The sequence below is a fragment of the Pecten maximus genome, chromosome 3, assembly GCF_902652985.1.
Source record: "Pecten maximus chromosome 3, xPecMax1.1, whole genome shotgun sequence".
In the NCBI taxonomy this organism is placed as follows: Eukaryota; Metazoa; Mollusca; class Bivalvia; order Pectinida; family Pectinidae; genus Pecten; species Pecten maximus.
This window is the reverse complement of record NC_047017.1, coordinates 22,177,369-22,200,568: the sequence shown is the minus strand read 5'-3', so window position 1 is coordinate 22,200,568 and position 23,200 is coordinate 22,177,369. Positions and strand designations below refer to the sequence as shown.

Below are 23,200 nucleotides of genomic sequence, written 5' to 3'. Positions count from 1 at the left end.
AATGGTATACCCCTATACTTAATGTAACAATAGAGAATTAGTTCATATTGATATAAAAATCGAGTCTGCTTTCTGTTTTAATGATTTTATTGTCGGATAGAAACTTGCCCTGTGATTCTGAAAACGAATCATTGTGTCCATTGCCACTGGCCGATAACCGATATACATGACAATTCATAGTTACTTAAATGGCAAATCGTATTCGTTACTGGTATCGTTGGTTAGAATGTATATTATAAAAATCACCATATTTGTCACCCGTTGTTGTTGGACATGGAGAACAGCTTAGTCGCACATTTTTTATACTATCGTAAATATTCCATGTCGATAAACAGCTAGCTACAAAACCAGAATCTCGGAAGATTCTCACACACAAATACAACCTTGGGTAAGGTTGTTCGAAAGTGAACTTGTTGAGATCTACCTTCCCGTAGAGATACGGTTAGGAACAAATCTCTACCATTACCATGGCATGTACGTGCTACCGTCGTCAGTAGGCTTACAATGCATGACACCAAATAACAAGTTTTGTTACCTTGGCCGTGACAAATTGTCGTCATGTAGACCACCATGTATAGCACACGGACTTGGCATGGACTCTCTATCCACGGTCCATTATCTCATCCATATAACATATATTTTGACCATGGGTTAGGAATTCCTACCAACTCCCTTTGGCACCAAGTATCGACAATTTAGTTACTATGGCAATAAGTGTATACAGTAAGGCTACCATTGTATCTTTACCAGTACTCGTTATACCGAAATATCATTGCACCATAGGATGACGTCTGGTTATACGCATTCACAAGGAATGGGACGAAAATATCGAAATACAGCTAACTCTTTGACACTGTTACGACTGGAACAACCACAATAACATGGTTTTGTTCGGCCTAGAAATGTGATGCCGCTTCTAAATGTCGGCACAAATCAGTAATTGTACTGCAGTGTTGACACTGTACAGGAATACCGACAGTAATGAATCATTTTGGTATACTCACAAAATGAAATTAATAAAATTTTGAAGGATATTGAATGGAAATATTCGCATGCTAAAAAAATTGATTACCGAAAACGAAAATCTGGAGCATTTCACCCTAAGGTATGTACTTTTAGCACTTTTACCAGAACTGTGTTTATCTATAGCTACAGAAACCAGGCTTTGCTCCAGTCACCCAGTAACAAATACGACATATACCCATTAAAAAACCTTGTATGTTGTCCTCAAGTCAACATAACCGACACCAACACAGGAACTTGGCGTACATTCCAAGTCCAACTGTCCATGTTCCGTATTGTATGATATAATAAGAACTAGAAAAATGGGACAACTGTTGTCCCTTGTCGACATAAACGATGTATCACTGTTAGAAGAATAAGATAGTTTGCTACAGTTAAGCACCATGATGTTTAAAATAGTACAATGTAGCAAACAATATCTCATTAAAGTTCACACAAAAAAAGAGATCGTATGACTCAATCAATATTAGGATCACGTGAACCTATCAAACAATTAATAGTCCAAGAAGTTCACAAATATGGACATCACATGATTTTCCAAGCACGTTCACAAAGGAGATCACGTGACTGTAGCAAACAGTTCATTAACATCGAACGCAACGAGTCTTCAACGAATGAGCGATAAATATCCAGGAATGTTCAAACTTTAACTTACACGCATTTACAGTGATGTCACAGAGTGGAAGTTATCTTAATCTAGACAGATATTTTCTGCTTCCTTTGAGACCTTTTTTTAAAATGGGTGCCACAGAAAGTTGGTCTACTTGATGTTGGATGTACAGACGTTAGTGAAGGCGTTATGTGGTATCTTGAAAGGTGCGGGTTGCTGACGGCTCTTATTCCTGACAGAACGACTACGTTCTCTGCTAGCCATAATTCTAGGCAGAACGTCTGATCCGGCGGTTTTTGGTGCAGCGTTCATGAGCTCTTTAAGTTCCGTCGAACGGCCAAGATTAGGAAACATCTTAGGGCTGTGTTTGGGGCCTCTTGCCGCCCCTGCTCATCAAGGCTCTGGAAGTAAATAACTCATGGGATGTGTTTACCTCTTTGACCGCTGGCTCTTGTAACTCAACAACCGAATCTTTCCCCGAGTCGTTAATCTCTGCTGTTGTTGTGGTTTTATCTACCATGTTTGGGGAGGAAATCTGGGGCAGTGATATGTCGTCTTTAGACTCGGTTTTCTCGTCTCCGGTCGGACTTTTCTCCTCCTTGCATGCATGTGTGACAGAGGCGTATGGCGTGTCTCTCGCCTTCCGTGGAGTTCGTTGACTGTTGAGGGGAGTCATGGGGACTTTGACAACCTTCACTGGCTTTGTGGCCGGCCTTTCCTGTAGTTCCTTCTTGGTGAACATGCGTTTGATAGACGACTTTGGAGGCTGCGGTGTCACACATTGGTTGATATTTGGTAAGGTCCTTGACACAGCGAGAGACCACACTTTAGGTGGCCTTTTTTCATCAACACTATCTTTGTTTATTCGTGAACCTGATACAGCAAACATAGACTTACGAACCTTTTCTGTTTTTGCAAGTTCCAATTTTTTCACCAAATGTTCTTTTTCTTTCCATGAATATTTAGCACAGTTTATTTCTCCTATAGTTTTCTCCCGTCGTATTGCAAAAGAAGGAAACAAATTCACAGACTTATTAGAGTCAAACATGGATACGGTCGGAAAGCTTTTGGTATGCTTGGACATATCCAACTCGGTCACCATTTTTTGAAGTTTGATATCCTGTATACACGACCGCGCTTTCAGCGTCATCAGGATCTGGTATGGGGTTCGCTGGTCCGTGGCCAACATCGTGTCTTCCTTACACAAATATCTGAATATGGGGTTTTCCTCACAGAATATCGTTGTCTATATTTAAAATCCACATTTCATCAACATCTATCTTTGCCAGTACAGTAACACGAGGGTGGACTCGCCTTTCATCTGGACGGTGGTCTCAATGGCGAGATTTTCACCGTTGCTATTGTAGAAAAAAGATTAGGCTATATATATTGACCTTTCTTACGACATTACAACAACTGTTTGCCAGTGTTAAAGTTTATATTTCGAAGCAGGATCAAATAAACTACACAATGACAGAGGTTTCTAGTCTGGAGCTAATCCTATACCGTAACAAGTGGGTATTAGTATTGTACACCTCGTGGAGCTGTGACGGTAAGTCCCGCTTAATCCATTCCGGACCAAATTAGTATCCTATATACCTAATACTTGTATTTAACTAAGTGGCATTCCTGTTTTGTTTTGTTTTATTGTCACAGCTGTGGTATATCAACGGTTAAATTGTGGAAGGTACCAGAGCGCTGAATCGTTGGCATTCATTTTGGACAAGAAATACAATTGACATTTATGATGAATATGAAAGCAGTTTGCATCCATACTGAAAACGAATGGGTAGAGCTCGTAACATTAGATTTATGAACACATTTAATATTGATTTTGTTGACGGACGCCAGCTGAAATCACTTAATTCTAATACCATATTTATCATTTAAAAACATCTGATTTAAAATCAATAAATTTCACAAAATTCTAAAATCCGGTTCTATGTCCATATCCGTGCACTTAAAGATGTATCCTACGTGGTATATACGTAATGTCGTAATTTTTGACATCAGCATTTCAAAACTCTAATGAATTTATAAAGCAGTTGAGGTAGAAAAAATCATCTGGAATTTCTCAAAAATGTGCATGGTGTAAAGAAATCTACTTAAAAGCGCCAACCAAAAGCAAATGAACAAATGTTTAGAAGATTACAATATTGGTTTGATTTATTAATTTGATAATTTCATATCAACGAAGGCAAATTATTTTCTTTGAAACAGAGAAAGTATACCAAGAGCGGAATGGTAAGCCCAAAGTAAGCAAATAATCATGATCAGGCCAAGGAAATGTTCAATGGATGTATCCAGCAGTGGCCTTTAGAGACATAAGGTAGATTGTTACTTTACAACTTCACCAAAGCAGCGAATTATGGTAACTAAATTACCCTTACTGCACATATATAACTCCTAGTTGCTAAACATATATGGATATTTATTTCACAGATGACAAATTAGTATCTATTGCTCATTTACACCATTATTACATTATATAACATATTTTTAATTTCCATAAACACCAATTTCTAATTTTGTTTCTTTTTCCTTTAAGCACATTATCTGAATATTAAGAACAAAAACAAATGTCTGTTTGAATCAATGTTGTATTGTTTCCATTACATACAATTACATATTGCTTGTATCCTAAACATTTATATGAATCTGCACCAATGTCAGCACAAAATAATACCCAATAACAAATGATCACCGTCAATTTATGTCAACAGCACACCTCTGTTAATGACTGTATCAATATCATCATCAGCTACACAGCTGAATGAATGACACAGTATTCTCCCATCGCTCAGTTTTGTCTCCATTTTTCACCTGATCAAGATTTCCCGTCACCCTTTAAGGTGTGATTTCTCGGTCAACCCTAGGGTATGACAGATGGCACGTGCTGGCAACAACACCTTGACATCACATCTACAATTTAATCACATCACTCAACATTGTGTTTTTTGCATTGACAATTTTTTTAAATAAATAAAATATAGTATAACTGGAGAAAAATCATCACCCCCTACCTTGAGGACATGACAGAGAAATGTCCAACAGCCCCAGGTTTGACAACCTAAAATACCACCCAGATGGATGGAGATCCTCAAGGTTAGACAACCAAGTCTCCTCAATGTAGGGAAAGATTCTATTATTCATTATTTTTGTGTGGTTGAAGCAGATTTGTGAGCATAACATGCATTGCTGACTGATAAATATTCCATGTTGAAGATTACAATACAATCAACAAGTAATTCTTTACAAATGAAAATGTATATTATGGTTTATTCAGACTAAAGCAGCAACATTTATTTATCAGTAGCAAATCCTGAGGGAAAATCTGTAAAAGTGTGATTGTTGCAAAAAAAAGAAGAAAAAAAAATCAATACAAATCCGATGAATCTGTTAATAATGTATTTCTTGAAAATGGAACAAAATGGAATGAATATGTCTAAACATACTAGACACATTTTGAGCGGACAAAAGAAATGATTTCATCAATGAATGATTCTGAAAATGGTTTTAATACCCATGTACTCCATATATTAGTGCATGACTATATACAGTAACTTAACAAGGCTCTCTGAACTAGTGTGAATTTGTATATCAGGGACCACATATGTCACATCATTTTTCTCTCTTCTAATGAAATCAAAAGGAACTTGATCATTTGTTTCACACAATGGAGAGATATTCAAGCATGCCATGAAAGAAAGGGAAAAGACCCAAACTGTTTTACACTACACCGTACAAAGAGTGTCTTATCATTACACAAGTGTCAACAGCATACACATAGTATTTTATCATGGTCCCATATAGATGTTTTTTTACAGATGAAACCCACCCATATGTATATGTTTAATAGAGACTGACCATTGTAATATATAGCCTGCTGTTTCTCTTTGGATCTAACAAAAATAGAGAACCAATCCGAGACAAAAACTTAACTCATTCAATTCAATTTAGACAAGTTTATCTTCTTTATTGAGCATGACTTTTCACTCATTCTTACCCTAATACATGGATGACAGATAGAATCCTATTTCCCCACAGGGATGATATCTAAAGTCCAATTCTAGCACATCTCTTCACAACCCAACCCCTACCATACGGACACCATCCATTGACCCTATACAAGCACAGGGATAGCATTTGTCTTTCCTATCCTTACAGAGCGATAAAACTGGTTTCCATACTTTCCCCAAATCTCACACAGGGATATATTTGCTCTCCCTCCCTAGTACATACCGGTATATCATTAGAACATGTATTTCCTCACATTAGGATATCCTACACAGTTCTATCACTGTCTGTGTTGTAACACTGCCTTGTAATGGCTGAACACGAACACATTTAGAAGAATTTCACATCATCCAGACAATTGTTGTTCACCATCAGGAGAGAATAACATGATGAAAGTTGTTGTCCGTTGTGTTTAATCGTTTGTGTGTTCATAATTCACCAATGAAATATGCAATCACAGCACTGCATCAACGAATGGCAATGATCCCACTCTCCAAAAGTTTTTCAATCTTCTTTGCTACTTCAGGATTTTTCAAATGTCTAAAAAGAAACAATACAATAGAATATATTAGCATTGCAAAAATATATATATATAAAAAAAAAGGTTCTTCAAGCAGAAATTTGAATGGAGCAATATAACAAGTGGCCCAGAAGGTTTGTTCCATTCGTTTTGATAAGCCATCAAGGCAAAACTGGTCAGAAAAGGCAGGCTTTTCTCAAACACCTAAATTACCTCCTTTCAAAGCTATTTTTCTTCGATTCTATATTTCAGATACATGTAATGTGTATATGGTTTAGAGTTTGGGTATCACCAAAGGATGGGTGTGACTTACTCTCTAACTGCATCTGGCTCTTTCTGCATCTGTTGCAAGATAAGTTGCATGGCTGGGTCAGCGAGAATTTGTTGTACTTCAGGGTCAGCCATGGCACGCTTCCTGATGGCCTCTGGATCCCCACCTTCTGCCATCAGTGCCTCTCGGTAACCCCGCGAAGCCTCCTGGAAAACAGAAACATTATGAGTATCTTTATATAAAGGTTCATGACTAAGTGGTAATATCTATATATAATGGTTCATGACTAAGTGGAAATATCTATATATAATGGTTCATGACTAAGTGGTAATATCTATATATAATGGTTCATGACTAAGTGGAAATATCTATATATAATGGTTCATGACTAAGTGGAAATATCTATATATAATGGTTCATGACTAAGTGGTAATATCTATATATAATGGTTCATAACTTAGTGGTAATATCTATATATAATGGTTTGTGACTTAATCGGTAATATCTATATATAATGGTTCATGACTAAGTGGTAATATCTATATATAATGGTTCATGACTAAGTGGAAATATCTATATATAATGGTTCATGACTAAGTGGTAATATCTATATATAACGGTTCATGACTAAGTGGTAATATCTATATATAACGGTTCATGACTAAGTGATAATATCTATATATAATGGTTCAAGACTAAGTGGTAATATCTATATATAATGGTTCGTGACTTAATCGGTAATATCTATATATAATGGTTCATGACTAAGTGGTAATATCTATATATAATGGTTCATGACTAAGTGGTAATATCTATAATGGTTCATGACTAAGTGGTAATATCTATATATAATGGTTCGTGACTTAATCGGTAATATCTATATATAATGGTTCGTGACTAAGTGGTAATATCTATATATAATGGTTCATGACTAAGTGGTAATATCTATATATAACGGTTCATGACTAAGTGATAATATCTATATATAATGGTTCAAGACTAAGTGGTAATATCTATATATAATGGTTCATGACTAAGTGGTAATATCTATATATAATGGTTCATAACTTAGTGGTAATATCTATATATAATGGTTCGTGACTTAATCGATAATATCTATATATAATGGTTCATGACTAAGTGGTAATATCTATATATAATGGTTCATGACTAAGTGGTAATATCTATATATAATGGTTCGTGACTAAGTGGTAATATCTATATATAATGGTTCGTGACTAAGTGGTAATATCTATATATAATGGTTCGTGACTAAGTGGTAATATCTATATATAATGGTTCATGACTAAGTGGTAATATCTATATATAATGGTTCATGACTAAGTGGTAATATCTATATATAACGGTTCATGACTAAGTGGTAATATCTATATATAACGGTTCATGACTAAGTGATAATATCTATATATAATGGTTCAAGACTAAGTGGTAATATCTATATATAATGGTTCATGACTAAGTGGTAATATCTATATATAATGGTTCATAACTTAGTGGTAATATCTATATATAATGGTTCGTGACTTAATCGGTAATATCTATATATAATGGTTCGTGACTTAATCGGTAATATCTATATATAATGGTTCGTGACTTAATCGGTAATATCTATATATAATGGTTCATGACTAAGTGGTAATATCTATATATAATGGTTCATGACTAAGTGGTAATATCTATATATAATGGTTCGTGACTAAGTGGTAATATCTATATATAATGGTTCATGACTAAGTGGTAATATCTATATATAATGGTTTATGACTAAGTGGTAATATCTATATATCATGGTTCGTGACTAAGTGGTAATATCTATATATAATGGTTCGTAACTAAGTGGTAATATCTATATATAATGGTTCATGACTAAATTGTAATATCTATATATAACGGTTCATGACTAAGTGGTAATATCTATATATAATGGTTCATGACTAAATTGTAATATCTATATATAATGGTTCATGACTAAGTGGTAATATCTATATATAATGGTTCATGACTAAGTGGTAATATCTATATATAATGGTTCATGACTAAGTGGTAATATCTATATATAATGGTTTATGACTAAGTGGTAATATCTATATATAATGGTTTATGACTAAGTGATAATATCTATATATACTGGTTCAAGACTAAGTGGTAATATCTATAATGGTTCATGACTAAGTGGTCACCAATATCAACAAATAAGATATCAAACCAGGAAAAGCCAGACCAACCCTTGGACCTGAGGATAGTTACCTCACATTTTGGATCTACTTCCAATGCCTTCTGATAGATTGCGGCAGCTTTGCTGAATTCTTTCATAGCCTGCAAGACACTACCCTTCCGTAGGTATCCCTTCACTACAAGAAAACCAGAGTGTTTTTTAATACTACCAATATGGAAATTCTAAAAAAAACAAGAGCTGTTGTAGAACAGCATAGCTCTTCTCACAAATGTTTGTCAATAAAAAATCAAAATACATAAATTTGAATTGTTTTGCATATTGGATAAATAGAAGTTATATTGTGCACTTGACAGAATTAATTTGTGATACTCTACCCTAATTGACATAGTTCATAAATAGCTGTAAATATCTTATATCTTCAAAAATGCAAAAAATGACGAAGTCCAAAACATTTCATAAAGCAGGTTTTTTTCTCCAAAAATCCCTCCAGGAGAGAATAGTCAAACCCCATAGGGACCCTAATGTCAATTATCAGTACCCTAGTACAATTATAAAGTGTTTTGTTAATGCCTTTCAGCACTTGCACCAAAAACTTAAAAGTTTTTTTCTAAGTCTAAAATATGTCAAAAAGCAGGTTTTTTTATAACCCCACAGGGAGTCTAAGGTCAAATATATCCTAGTACGATTATGAAGTGATTCGTTAATGCCTTTGAACACTTGCACCAAAAACTTAAAGTTGGAAAACCAATGCCAATGCCAAAGACAGAGTGACAACATTAGCTCTCCCTCTTCTTCGAAGAGACGAGCTAAAAAGAATAAACCCAAAAAAATAAAGGGCAATTACTATTCTGAACAATGCCAATTTGGTTGATACAAAATGCTGCTTTGAAAGCATAACTACATGTCATGTAGTTTATGTCCACCAATTTCAATGAGAAAACTGGGGGTTGGGATCGCTGGTCAAAAAGTTGACTAATGGATGCCACATCATAATGCATCAAGTTCCGACCATATGGGTTTTCTCTTGCTAACAAACCTGGCCTCCTTCATTTTCTCCACGACAGCAAACAAAAGATAACTATCAGTAGAATTGTCGAAGTTTTTATAAATGTATCTAATCTTAAATATCAAGTAGAAACTGTATCCTTACCAAATGTAGGGTCAAGTTTTATACACATCTCCGCATCTTTTAAAGCTAAGCTGAATTCCATCAATTTAGTGTAACATGCTGCTCTGTTACTGTATATTTTGGCATCCTCTGGATTCCTCTTTATTGCCTCATCATAATGTTTTTTTGCTGTAGGATAGTCACCTGGAAATAAGTCAATTTGCAAAGTTAGCCTTTTTATGAACTCATAAAATCATCATCTCGGTAGAAAATAAAATCATTTCTCCATGATTATTCTGAAATCACCTGATGTAATTTAAAACATGGAATCTCCCTGTGCTGATGTTTGTGCCAGTTACATTCCTCAGTTTTAAGCTATTGATACCACGCTCTGCATATCTCATTTGGCTTTAATCAAATAAATTATCGTTAAAATTATAAAGATTTGGAAAATCTTTTTTGGAATCTGACAGGTGACCTTAAAAACTAATCTGTCAAGCAAGAGCTGAATCAAGTAAGGTATTTTTTTAATTACATGAACCATGTCCATGTCCTGTTTCCAATCATCACTTATGTAAATTAAAATTTTAACATGTAAAATGTTGGACCAATTTCATTCTTAGAAACTTGATACATTTTTCTTTCCTTTAGTTTTCAGAATTCTTCCATGAACATTAACCTTTTGTGCGTGATAATAATATTCTGTCACAATGTTTCAAGCTATTGTTGAGATAAAACTCCACAACTTTCAGTGACTTAATCCTTACCTTTCTGAAAGAATTGATTGCCTAATGCTTTTGCTTCTAAAGACTTCTCAGGGTCAATAAAAGCTAGTCTCTCTTTTTCTTTAATACGCTTTTCAATCTAAAACATAACAAACAACCATACAAAATAAGCAATTGTGTAGCAAATTCTGAATTCAGTTATGAATGTATTTCATTGTAAGTCTATAAAGGTAAGATACTCTTTACCACATTGAAATACTACAGAAACACTTGCTGTTACTGCAGAAATCCAACTATTTTGTAGCCCCAAGTATAATGCTGACAGCGATACAAGCTTTGAACTTACACCTTCATATGTTATTTACCAATAACAGTGATAATTCAAAATGGATTTTAGAAATGTACCTCCTGAATACTCTTGGCTACATCAGGGGTTCGATGTTCTGCAAGAGCTTTCTGGAAATACCTCAATGCATTTGTGTCGTCATCCTTCTTCAGGTAAGCTTTCCCCATACGGGCTAAAGCTCTGTGGACAAAAAAATGTACAAAATTACCTTCATAAGACATATACTGGGTAGGCACAAGTCTCTAGAACTTACCTCATTTATCCTCAAATAAGCCCCCTCCCCTAGTGTAAAAGTTAGTACCATATTTATCCACAAATAAGTCCCCTCCTCTAGTGTAAAAGTTTAGTACCATACTTATCCCCAAATAAGACCCCTTCCCTAGTGTAAAAGTTTAATACCATACTTATCCTCAAATAAGACCCCTCCCCTAGTGTATAAGTTTAGTACCATACTTATCCTCAAATAAGACCCCCTCCCCTAGTGTGAAAGTTTAGTACCATATTTGTCCTCATATAAGACCCCTTACTATTTCGAACGTATTATTCTACAAAAACGAAGGGGTTTTATTTGTGGGCAGGGACTTATTTGTGGATAAATACAGGGAGGACATGTCATGTGAATTACCTGTGCACTTTCATATCACACAATGGATTTATTGAATTTTTTTCTTGAATAAATCTGATGACTCTGTGACTGCATATACCTGATATACTGTATTTGACCTAATAAGGGCGCCTGCCCTAATAAGGGCGCCCTATCTTTTTTCAAGGAAATAAATCTTTGACAGAGTGTCAAAATGGTGTTCAAAAGTAATAATTCATGTGAAATATTTTGCTACTTTATGTGTTCAATTTTCTTCAGCAAATTAAGTAACTGGAACACATGTTTTCGCCACATTTTGTGTATTCCTACAGGCTACAGATGACATGTCAGTGCAAAGAGCACCCAAAACTAAACACACATACAAATAATAACTTACCATCTTTATTTGAAGGTAAAGTAAAGACTTCATTCTTGTTGATAAATAACTTTTGTTCAGAACACAAAGCTAGCAAAAGACATTGTAAATCAATTATTAGGTCAAAGAAAACGATGTCTGATATGATCTGGGAAATCACCTGTTTCTATAAATAGAACACAAAAGAGTTCCATTTGAACATAAATGGTGGAACACACGTTCTCTGGTCTAAAGATCAGCTGGCATGGTTTACAAGTTTACAGGAGTATTCAAGTGATGTTTTAGCTTAATATATGAAAATGATTAGATATCTTCATCTGAAATATTTTTATGACTTAATATTTTACTGTTTCCACAACCTTGGGTATTCTGCTATAAGGTATAGTCTGTTTCATAAAACTTCAGAAAAACTAATCTTAATAAGGGTGCCCCCACTGTCAATTACCCGCGCCCTGCGCCCTTATTAGGTCAAATACGGTACAAGTGTGAAATACTCCAACATCACTGGCATCTCATAGGAATTAACATGAAGGAGTTAAGTCATTAATAACATTAATTTAAAGTTATAAAGCCATCACAAAGTTGTTTTTCAATTCCATGGGGAGCATACTGTCGGAGCTGCCATTCAGCACTAACATTTTGTACACTGCATTTTCAACACTGCCCTATTATGTACTCATTTACACGAGAACACCACGCGTGAAGTATCTTGTTCAAGGATACAACACAGTGTCTGTGCTGGGACTCGAACTGCTGATCCTTCGATCACCAGTCTGGTGTCCTACCACTAGATGACTGTGCCTTGAAAATCACAGATATCTCACATGACTTTACATGAAAAATACAGATGGGAAGCCTCAAATGTCAATGTTTCATATGATATCTGAATATATCAAGGAATATTACTAGTGTTTTATTTGATTCGACACAATATAAGTAATTAAAGGTCTGATATCAAAATTTAGAAAAACTTACTTTGCTATCAATGTGTAGTCCACTCGATTTTCTCGTCCAATATTAACTGCTTCTTCACACACTGCTATACACTTATCATAGTCCTTTTGTTCAAAATGCACCGCTGTAATATATAACACATTCTTCATGTACAGATATCACCAATTACATTTTAAAATAAGATAAGAATTGATAAAATTAATATAAATCATAGTGATGGGAATTGGATGAGGTTTTCACAATCGATTAATAAGGATAATTGGATGACCTAATCCGATTAATTATCAATTATAATTGGATTTTTAAAATCAGATTTAATCTGAAAATAAATTTCTTAAATGTGTCTTAGTTATGCAAATGATATTTAGTAAACATCATTGTTTCATTGTTTATTGAATTCAGGAGCAAACCAATTGATCAAAAGTTCAGTCTGCTGCTTTAATTGAAATAACAAAGATGACTAAATTTCAATCTGACAGATCATTGCTTTGATCACGGAATTAGATATTACAAGTTTGTGTTTGATTGATATTTAATTCGTGGAAATCAGGACTACAAAATAACTTTACACACTTCAAATTCAACTGTTGTAGTTATTGACACTTATAATCATGTTTCTATGTATTAAAATTAAATACCATATGAATTATCTATATTCTAACCATGTGTAGTGAAGAGGTATTGCATTTGAATTGACTTTCGTCTACTCCTGATATCTTTATTTACATCTGCAAACTCGTCTGCCATTTTGTATAGCGTGCATGGGTCAGTCAGACGCTTTAGTGATACAACAAAACCAGTCTAATAAGCGCTTGCAGTTGCAGGACCCCATTGACTAATGAAGAATACAATATCGGAGATTAATTCCGGAAAATGGGAAACCATGTTTCAAATCGATTAATTATCGATTATAATCGATGATCGGCCTACCACTAATAAATCAGATCTAGGTATTGAATACTCACTCTTTAAACACCAATAAAAATTATCAGCATATTTTTTGTTTTGTTTTGAGAGCCATTTATGTTAAGCCTAATGAGCTACCTAAAGACAAATGCTGTACCTTTAGAAATTTAAATGGTATGCCTCTTGTGAGCCAACCTTGATATCAACAGTGTTTTCATATAAGCCTGAAGATGTACCTGCTGTATTTGTTCTGAAGGAAATGTTTGTTGGGTCCAGTTCAATGGCTGCATCATAGTGCTGCAGTGCCTCCTCGAACTTCTTACTCTTGTAGGCAGCATTGCCAGCCTCCTTCTCAGCAAGGGCCTGCAACAGAAGCATATCAACATTATCGACATGTATATATAATACTTTCATTATATTGCCTTATTCTTCAAGACAGCAGGATGACAAACAGCTAACCTGACCGTTGGTTCTGCAGCACAATGTCTGTTTGCCCCAATTTGAGGAAAGCAATAATTTCCATATAACACTCATCAGTTCCAGAGCGCATAGCACAGAGTTATGGAATTCATATATATATCTAATACTGGTAAATATTAACTTTAAACAGCATGACATTTACCAGCTTTATGGGTGTGTCTGTTTTTATACATATCTAACATGTAAAATCAGATAAAATTTCCACCCTAAAAACTTTTGTAATGTTTTGATTTATACATAACTAACTGAACTTAAATTCTCACTACTGACATCTGGATATGTTTACTTATTGAGGGAAAAAGCATACAAAACAAACTAGATGCTGCAAAATCATTCAAAATTAAAAACAAAATAACTACAAAAAAGTGAGGGTAAAAACACAAACAGAAAAGCAGTAGAAAGATGACGCTGAAACCTGGGTAAAAGCAGGCATCACTCCACACATCAATCTCCCATTGCCCCCCCCCCCACTCCCACCAGTATACATAGCATGGATACATTATAGTGTTAGGTCTACCTGAGTGACAGAACTGTCAGCACTAGATTGTTCTGAGCTTTTTGATTTGTTACTCGGAGGGCTAGCATTGGTTTCCATTTGTTGAGGACTTTGAGGACTAGCACTGGATTTAGGGTCGTGTTCAGCATCGTCAGAGGTGTCCATATCTCCCATCTTGGCTTCCAAATCAAATCCCATCAAAACTCCCAATGTTGTTATTATGCGTGGATCTTGGAAATTTCTGAAAACAGGAACAATGAAGCATAAACTAGATTATGGTACACGAAATACACATTGGGTCTTTGATTAAGGACAGTTGTCATGTGTAATGTCCAAACAAACATTGCAGGTTATGGTATTAAATGAGAAATACAGAGTGAGTTTTACAACTCTTATTTTTTTTCGGCATAGCCATATAATTTTCTTTTGACCCCGGATATGACGCGAAAGGTGGCGTTACTGGTCAAGATGAAGTATGTGATTGGTTAATGTAGCGGTAAATGCAAAATGCAGATATGCAGTTAAAGACGACACAAAATTAAGATTGAATGCAAGCTGAATAAGTGGATGTATCTATTCAAATGACACATTAATAAAATCATAATCCTGATTTAAATGCAGTCTTATTATCACCGAAAATGATTCAAACTGATATAATTTTGTTGTCCGTGCTGAAACTGCGCATTTATTAATTAGTTCGTTAATTTATTTCACCAGCACTTTTACATTATAACCACCAGCATTAAAACTATGCCGTTTTTCTTTTTTAAAGATATTTCTTGTTTAAAACAGCAATTCCATCATGATGTTAAATCTCTGTTGATGTGACATATATACCATTCAATCAATCTCCAAAGATAAATGTTGGAATTAATTACAGGAAGCTTCAGGAAATTCAATTGAAACCTTAGTCAGGGATACATTGACAAGCTAATTTTCCACTATCATGTTAGGATTCTTGACCTTCGATTGGTTTGTAGAGGTTGGTGTACTGACTTAAGTTTCATGAACTTTCATTGAATAATTAGGCAGGCATATACAAATTTCACTTCTGCCATTATTTAGGAACAAAAGCAACATACTGAAGGCTGTTTGGGTTTTGCCTTAGAAGTTCTATCATCATTTTGTAGTCAGGTTGTTTCAGGTACTCCCTTGTTTTCGGGTTTGCCTCCAACTTGGCCATTACATCTGGTCCAGAGAAAGGGTTACCAATGGGCTGACTACCAGCTGGACCTGTAGAAAAATCACAAACTTTTACACCATCTTAACAACCAGAATAGCCATTGGCCAAACCCATTATTTACAAAATTTCAAAGTTTCAAACTACATTCTGTATCAAAACCTGAACCTGTGGTAACCTGAGTATAACTTTGATATTTAATTACTACTTATATACTCTGAATTATAGCAATATTTGTTATACAGTCTTTTTATACTGCAATACTTTGGTGACGTAAATTGTGCACAAGATATTTCATGAATCCCTTGTCCAAACATTGTATTTCAGAAGTATTCAATCTTGAACTTTGACACTTTTCCTTGAAAGATGACCATCCAAATCTAATCAACTCCTACATCTACTGACCCTAGTGGTCCATCTGAGAGAGAGAAATCCCAGTTCTATTTAACATAACAGGCTAACAGCAACCTTGACCATAGGAACTTTTCAAACTCCTATTGCACATCTTCATTACATTAGTTACTGAGTTTATGATTGTATAATCATATGAAGTTCAATAGATTGGCTGTCAGTAAGGGCCTGATACAACGCATTTCGACAGCATATTCCTACTTCAAGTAACAGCAACCTTGACCTTGACCTTGAATTCAATAACTTTTTAAACCCCTTATTGCATATTTGCATATCACAGTGTACCACCATGACAAATTTTAGAATTTTTACCTCCTTGATTTTGGGAAAAATCTGCAAAAATGAAGTGCTGACATCGATATGGACATAAGACATATGAACACTGTTATTCCTATAGAATACCCCAATTACCACCCTGGCCTTCGGAAACTTGGCACAGGGATACTTCCTACCAAGTTACTTTGAGATGCCTCTGTACCAGTACTTAGAAGTAGTCTCTTATAACAATAATTTGTCACCTCAGTGTTTACATTTGATTTGCCAGGAAGGTTTTCATTGAGAGTAGTGAGCAGCTTATCTAACATCAGCCAGTAATATTAAATATACATTGTAAAACTTGCCTGTGAGATGGGTCTTAGCTTCCTTCATGTCATCTTTCAACTGTTGATTATCAGGGACAACCTTTAGTCCTTCTTCATAGACCTCGACTGCCTCCTGGTAGCGGTTCAGGTATCTCAAGGCTGCTCCTTTTCGTGAGTAACCCTACAATGAATCACATTATAAAAAGATCATAGACAGAAAGTTTAAATTTAGAAAGTTGAATTGAAAATTATCTACTTAGATTCATTTTAAGTTGTATATCAAATATAGCTACAATTATCAACATTACAAAGGAAAAACATCTTAACTTAATTTGAAGCTAAGATCAAAGGTTTTTTCTTTGCGCCTGTTTCTTACCGTACAATAGTAATAAAAGTTTACCTAGTCAGAAAAAAAGAGCTAACAGGGTCCAATGGCAATGTATGTAAAAATATCATCATGCAAGTTATGATTCCAGAATCATTGAATATCAATAGAAAATTATCAGAGATCTAGAAAATATCAAATTTATTCCCTGATAACAAAATCAAGTATACCCTTTTCAAACTGTCAGAAATTGAAGAAAACTGAGATGTAGCTCTGTAGAAAAAATTCAAGAAAAGGAAAATAAAAAAAAAAATGGAAGGAAAAAACCAGCCCAAGTCAGTTTGATTAATAACTAAAAGATTCATGTTTGAAAGCCAATGACCACACATGTGCTGCACTTACTTTGAACCAGTCTGGTTTGATTTCCAATGTCTTGTCTGCATCACCAAGAGCCTCCAGGTAGCGAGTGGCTTTAGTCAGTGCTGCTGAACGGTTACTGTACAGGACATGGTTGTTAGGATCCAAGGCTATGGCATCTGTGTACTTCTGAATGGCTTCCTCAAAGTCCCCGACCTCCAATGCTTTATTGCCTTGTAATTTTAGCTCATTCACCTATATTTTTGTAGAAGGGTGAGGATCTTATGAAGGGTGGGCAGGGTTAGGTGTGGAGTCATGCAAGCTCACTTGTACAGTCAAGGTTAGAAGTAATTAACAATTTCAAAACTTCAGTTTACACAAATGGAGAAAATATCTAACACAGTCCCAAATGGAAAGTTCAAACATCAAACAAATATACAGAGAGGGTTCTCAAATACTGAATCATGATTAATCTTAATATGCAGGTGTCTATCAGTCTTAACACTGCCATTTATACTGAAGATAGCATATTTGAATAAAAGAAAGCATATCCCTGATATAACAAACCTAATCCCAGGGTCTCAACAATTTCATGAAAATGGTAGCCTAACTGTCAAATATTACAACACATTTTAATAAGAGCTCTTCATTAAAGACAGACCTATAGCTACCTAGTGGTCTATAACTGGTGCTTCTTAGTAAAAAATGTCTGTACATGTCAGCAAGTACCAAATTTTTCCTCAAAAAAATAAAAAATTTACAAAAATTTACATATAGCCTGACAAATGTTATGATCTGAACACTCATCACTAAAATCAAAGCAGAATTTTTCATTTCCACCAGTTCCATAATATTATATTCAACATTGCAGAAAATGCATTGATCACCACGACACATCGTACCATATACATGTACAGAGCAACCCGCTTATTTGCATAGCCCTTTTTCCATGACAAAATATGCAAATAACCGGAGTATTCGTATAGGCGGAGTTGGGTTTTGGCCCCTCTTATACACGTGTAGATCGTCAGGTAGGTACTCAAAATGGGCGCTATATGATTGTTTACGTTATTTGCATTAAAAATATAAAATATAAGAGTAAATACGAAATACATGGGTTGTTATTCTTTATAAATGTACACATAAAAATATTTGCATACACTTCATTATTTACTACTTGTCACTCTGGGTCCGATATCGGTCATACACACGTGGGTTGGCACTACGATGTACAACGTCATCGTTTCAATTAACATTCATTATCGTCTCGAGATGCGTTGTGTTCCTGCTATGCGTATATTAGTTGTTTGATCATAGATGATGAACTGCTGAAGCAATAGACTGTCTTAAATGACCGTGACATGTGTATTGCTGTTTGGGTTTGTTTTGGAAAATGGCGCACACACAAAAAGAGTTGTCGTTCATTACACATATGCCCCCACAATGCAACGCGCCTAGTAAACAATCATGGCGATCGCAACCTGTCTCAGCGAGTGTTCAAGTGCACAGAACACAGGTTTGGATCGATGCTATAATAAATAAACAAGATCATCAAAAGATGAGGCATATACAATTATATTCAGTAATTCTTCTGCACAATGCTACTGATATGGTCTGGATAATAACTAAATGTCGATTTCGATACATCGAACGTAACCTGTAATGACGGAGTGTGAACCAATGATTAGATAACGTTGTATATCGTGTCGAATCAATATGTAAGTTAAAACACATTTCATAAAACTTTTATTACGGGAAAATCACAAAAATACCCTAAAATTAATTAAAATATTTCGATTTTTTGGAATTTTTATATGCATATAAGCGGGAGTCGGTGTTTTAGTCGATGCAAATACACGGGATTGAAATACAAAGATAAAGAGGAAGAAAATCGGGACCTGAGAATTTTATGCAAATAAGCGGGATATTCAAATAACCGATATGCAAATAAGTGGGCTCCTCTGTATATAAAACAACACAAAAATATATATGAAAATACAATAGTTTGAGTTAAGAGTAGCTTCCAGTCAATAATCATTCACCATTTAAAAAGTGAACTACTGACATATCTGAATTAATCATTGGGATATTTGATAATGGTTATCATGTATACGTATATATTATATAGCCACTGGAAGGCCTCCTCTTGTTCTGAAATCAATCATAACTACTGATCTAGTGGAACATCAACACATGATGAAAAGATATCGTAAAATCTCGTCTGACCTAAGAAACATATTGGAGGAAAGACCCTGAAAATTCCAGTAGTAGGACTAGTGTATGACAAACTATAGTTAGAATAATTTGTCTGTGGTTACATTATAGCTTCCTCGTATAATGACACCTGGTTAAGTGTGATACAATTTTAAGCTTCCTTGTGACCTAGACTGTTTTTTATTCACTAAATTGCTAACCACTATACAGGACTCATGTTTTATGTGATAAATAGACAACTGTTAATGAGCCTCATCACAGTAATTAATAGCTATTAGGAAAAGTTAAAGTACATCGGCCTAATACAGAGAATGCTTTTGTTTTTAACCCTATAGATGAGGATGAAGGTAATACCAAGGAGAATGTATCAGTAAGATTGACATCAACAACTCCAAGGAACCTTTATATATCACTTAAAATACTGGTCTGCATCTAAGTAATTAACTAATGGCATCTACAAATGTCATAAATGGTAAATTGAAAGAAAATTATGTCCCAGACAAACTTAATGAAGCTTTGGTCTCTCCTATATTTAAAGAGAGGGTCTAAAGTGACAGTCAGTCCACAGGGGATAGGCCCGGACCTACATCAAAAAAATTGTCAGATAATGACCCGCCCCATGACTACATAATACATATCCTTGAATTTTTATCTGACAATTATTTTTTGTGACGTAGGTCCGCTACTACCCCGTGGGTCAGTCATGACAGGGTGGTAGAGATTGGCATGGCCAAAACTCCTGGTCACTGTGCTCATTACTGCAGTGTGAAAGATCAGGACAACACACATTCCTGTCAACAGGAATTGAACCCAGGTCTCCAGTGCTCTATGAGCCAAAGAAGCATGCTTTGTCAGTAAGTCACACAGGCTTGTTTCGCTAATCTAATAAATCTAGGAGATAGATTGTGGAGGTTGACTTGCTATCTCTGCCACAGGTACCTGGGGTAAGAAATTACATTTGTATATATATACTATATAGCCTCGTATTACTATATAAAATAGTAATACGAGGCTATATAGTATATATATACAAATGTAATTTCTTACCCCAGGTACCTGTGATCTCTGCTTGCTTTTTGTTAGGCCTAATCAGTCATAACAAAATACTTTGTATTACCTACTGTTTCTTATTTCCGTGAACTATCAGTTGTTGGCCTTTGTTTTTGTAAAATTCATAATAAAATGAATTAAAATACTTTTTGTATTATCTATTTATAGATCACGACAATCCTCTTTCCATGGTGGTAAAAATGTTTAAGTTGCAAAACATTTTTTTTTTACATTTCAAACTGTCGGCAGAACATAATATATTTATGCTATTTAAGAAGGAAAACCAACGCCCGTGGCCTATATAGCCTCGGGCATATGCTATCGATAATTGATAATAAAGAATGGATTTCAAATTCTGAAATTGGTCCTACAAAAAGCCTCGTTTGGCTTACTTTAGTCAGTTGTTAGTGAAGTGATCAGGATAAAGGAGCACAAAAGAACATAGTAAATTAAGCAGGTCTGTCGTAAGCTTCTGTTGTAGTTGTCAAAACGAAGCATATTTCAAATAAAAACACAAGAAACGAAAGCACATGGTTCCGACATGGCAGAACCGGCATGTCTTCGCCGGCTTCGGTGTTCATAGAACTAAGTTTACAAACAGACGCGTGCTTTTCTGTTAGCAGACGAATAAAATTATATAGTTTTTATATCCATGCATGAGTTACACGTGAAAAACACCCCAGATATGTTATAAACATAACTATGTCTGTAAGCAAGCTTACCTTTTCCTTAACATCCGCCATCTTTAATAGAAAGTTCTCGACAGAGTAGTGATACAGTTATCTCCCTTACATTAGGCAGAATGCTAATATTGTTGCTGGAAAATTCTAGATCGTTGATCATAACAGGCAAACAAGCAGTGTTAAAAATTGCCCAGGGATCGATGTCGATACACTTCAAATTATATACAGTAATATATGTATGTCTTATTAAGATATATGACTAAAAGATACTATATTGAAGTTCATTTCATGTTATTCACATAAAGGTACTGTTACTATAATATTGAACCTTATAGAACTAGATCTAGTTTCTCGTAAACAATTAAATCTAATCAGACATCTAATGATATTTAATGGGATATCAGATGTAATAGATGGTATAAATATGTAGAATGAATATTATCCTGCGAAATAAAGAATATGTTCTATAAATTATTTCATAATGTCATGTAACGTGAAAATGGGATATAAATATAATCTAGATATTAAGCAATCTCGATTGATACATTTTCTACTTAAATGTCAAATGACTGCAGACTTACACAAGGTATCCATATAACAGATGACCTTGACTGAAGACGTACACAAGGTATTCATATAACAGTTGACCTTGACTGTAGACGTACACAAGGTATCCATGTTGTAACAGATGACCTTGACCTGTAAACGTACACGAGGAAACTATTATAACAGATGACCTTGACATGTAGACGCACACAAGGAAATCATTATAACAGATGACCTTGACTGTATAGACGCACACGAGGAAATCATTATAACAGATGACCTTGACCTGTAGACGCACACGAGGAAATCATTATAACAGATGACCTTGACATGTAGACGCACACGAGGAAATCATTATAACAGATGACCTTGACCTGTAGAAGTATACCAGGAACCCTTGTACCAACGGTATCGGAAGTGTGTCTTTGTAAAATGTTCTCGTCCGGAATGGATTTCCACTTGCCGGAATATTTTAAAGATATTACTGTATACATAGATCATAGTGATTACAGTGTAACACACATTATTTGTCAGCAAATGAACACATTTAAAAATAAAAATACAGATAATGTATTTATTCATTTTTCTATTGTATATTTATTTTTCATTTGTTATATTTGTGAACAGGTAAACAACAGTAATGTACTGGTGATATTACAAGTACACTGTGTGATATGGAGATGCATACTGTAACAAATACATTAGTATTACATTAAACCCGGTACATTACATTAAAACAGGACAGGATTGACAGAACGATATATTACAGGAGACGGCTAGTCTCCAGTAAACTGACATCAGGAATATGCACAATAACTTTGTATGAGGATGTTAGTAATAATTGTACTTTCCTAAAGCTGATAACTTTGACTAACCTTTCTCTGTAGACTTTATCTTGTTCGTCATTTTCTCTATGATAAAAATGAAACGTATTTATTCAAATCTGTTCTACGAGGGGGTTGAATTTTTTTTTCAAATTAAATATTTCACCGAAATCGCAAGAAATGCCGCCCTCAAATGGATTTTGTTAAAAAAAATCTCCGTATATTTCAATTTCAAAATATTTTAAAGACAGCATAAGAAATATCAAACGATATTCTTGCTAGAAAATGATTAAGATTTGGAATTGACAATCCGGTTTTATAAACATACGGATACAGCAAAGTGTATATAGTAGGGAAATAGTCGGTTACCTTGTTTTGTATATTCAAAGAAAACTGTGTTGGGATAAAACGGAACCA

At 34.8% G+C, this 23,200-nt stretch overlaps 1 protein-coding gene across 1 annotated transcript; it reads right to left on the bottom strand.

Annotated features, from left to right (window-relative positions):
• Window positions 1-4,215: 4,215 nt before the first annotated feature.
• Window positions 4,216-21,484, bottom strand: LOC117323569 (stress-induced-phosphoprotein 1-like). The gene is made up of 13 exons (XM_033878865.1): window positions 21,453-21,484; window positions 17,512-17,721; window positions 16,824-16,965; window positions 15,695-15,845; window positions 14,634-14,853; window positions 13,873-13,999; window positions 12,752-12,854; window positions 10,877-10,997; window positions 10,514-10,610; window positions 9,789-9,950; window positions 8,710-8,813; window positions 6,484-6,647; window positions 4,216-6,190 (listed from the first exon to the last, which is right to left on the bottom strand). Exons 1-13 carry the CDS (start codon window positions 21,471-21,473, stop codon window positions 6,118-6,120), a joined length of 1,695 nt encoding a protein of 564 aa, XP_033734756.1. The 5' UTR covers window positions 21,474-21,484; the 3' UTR covers window positions 4,216-6,117.
• Window positions 21,485-23,200: the final 1,716 nt, after the last annotated feature.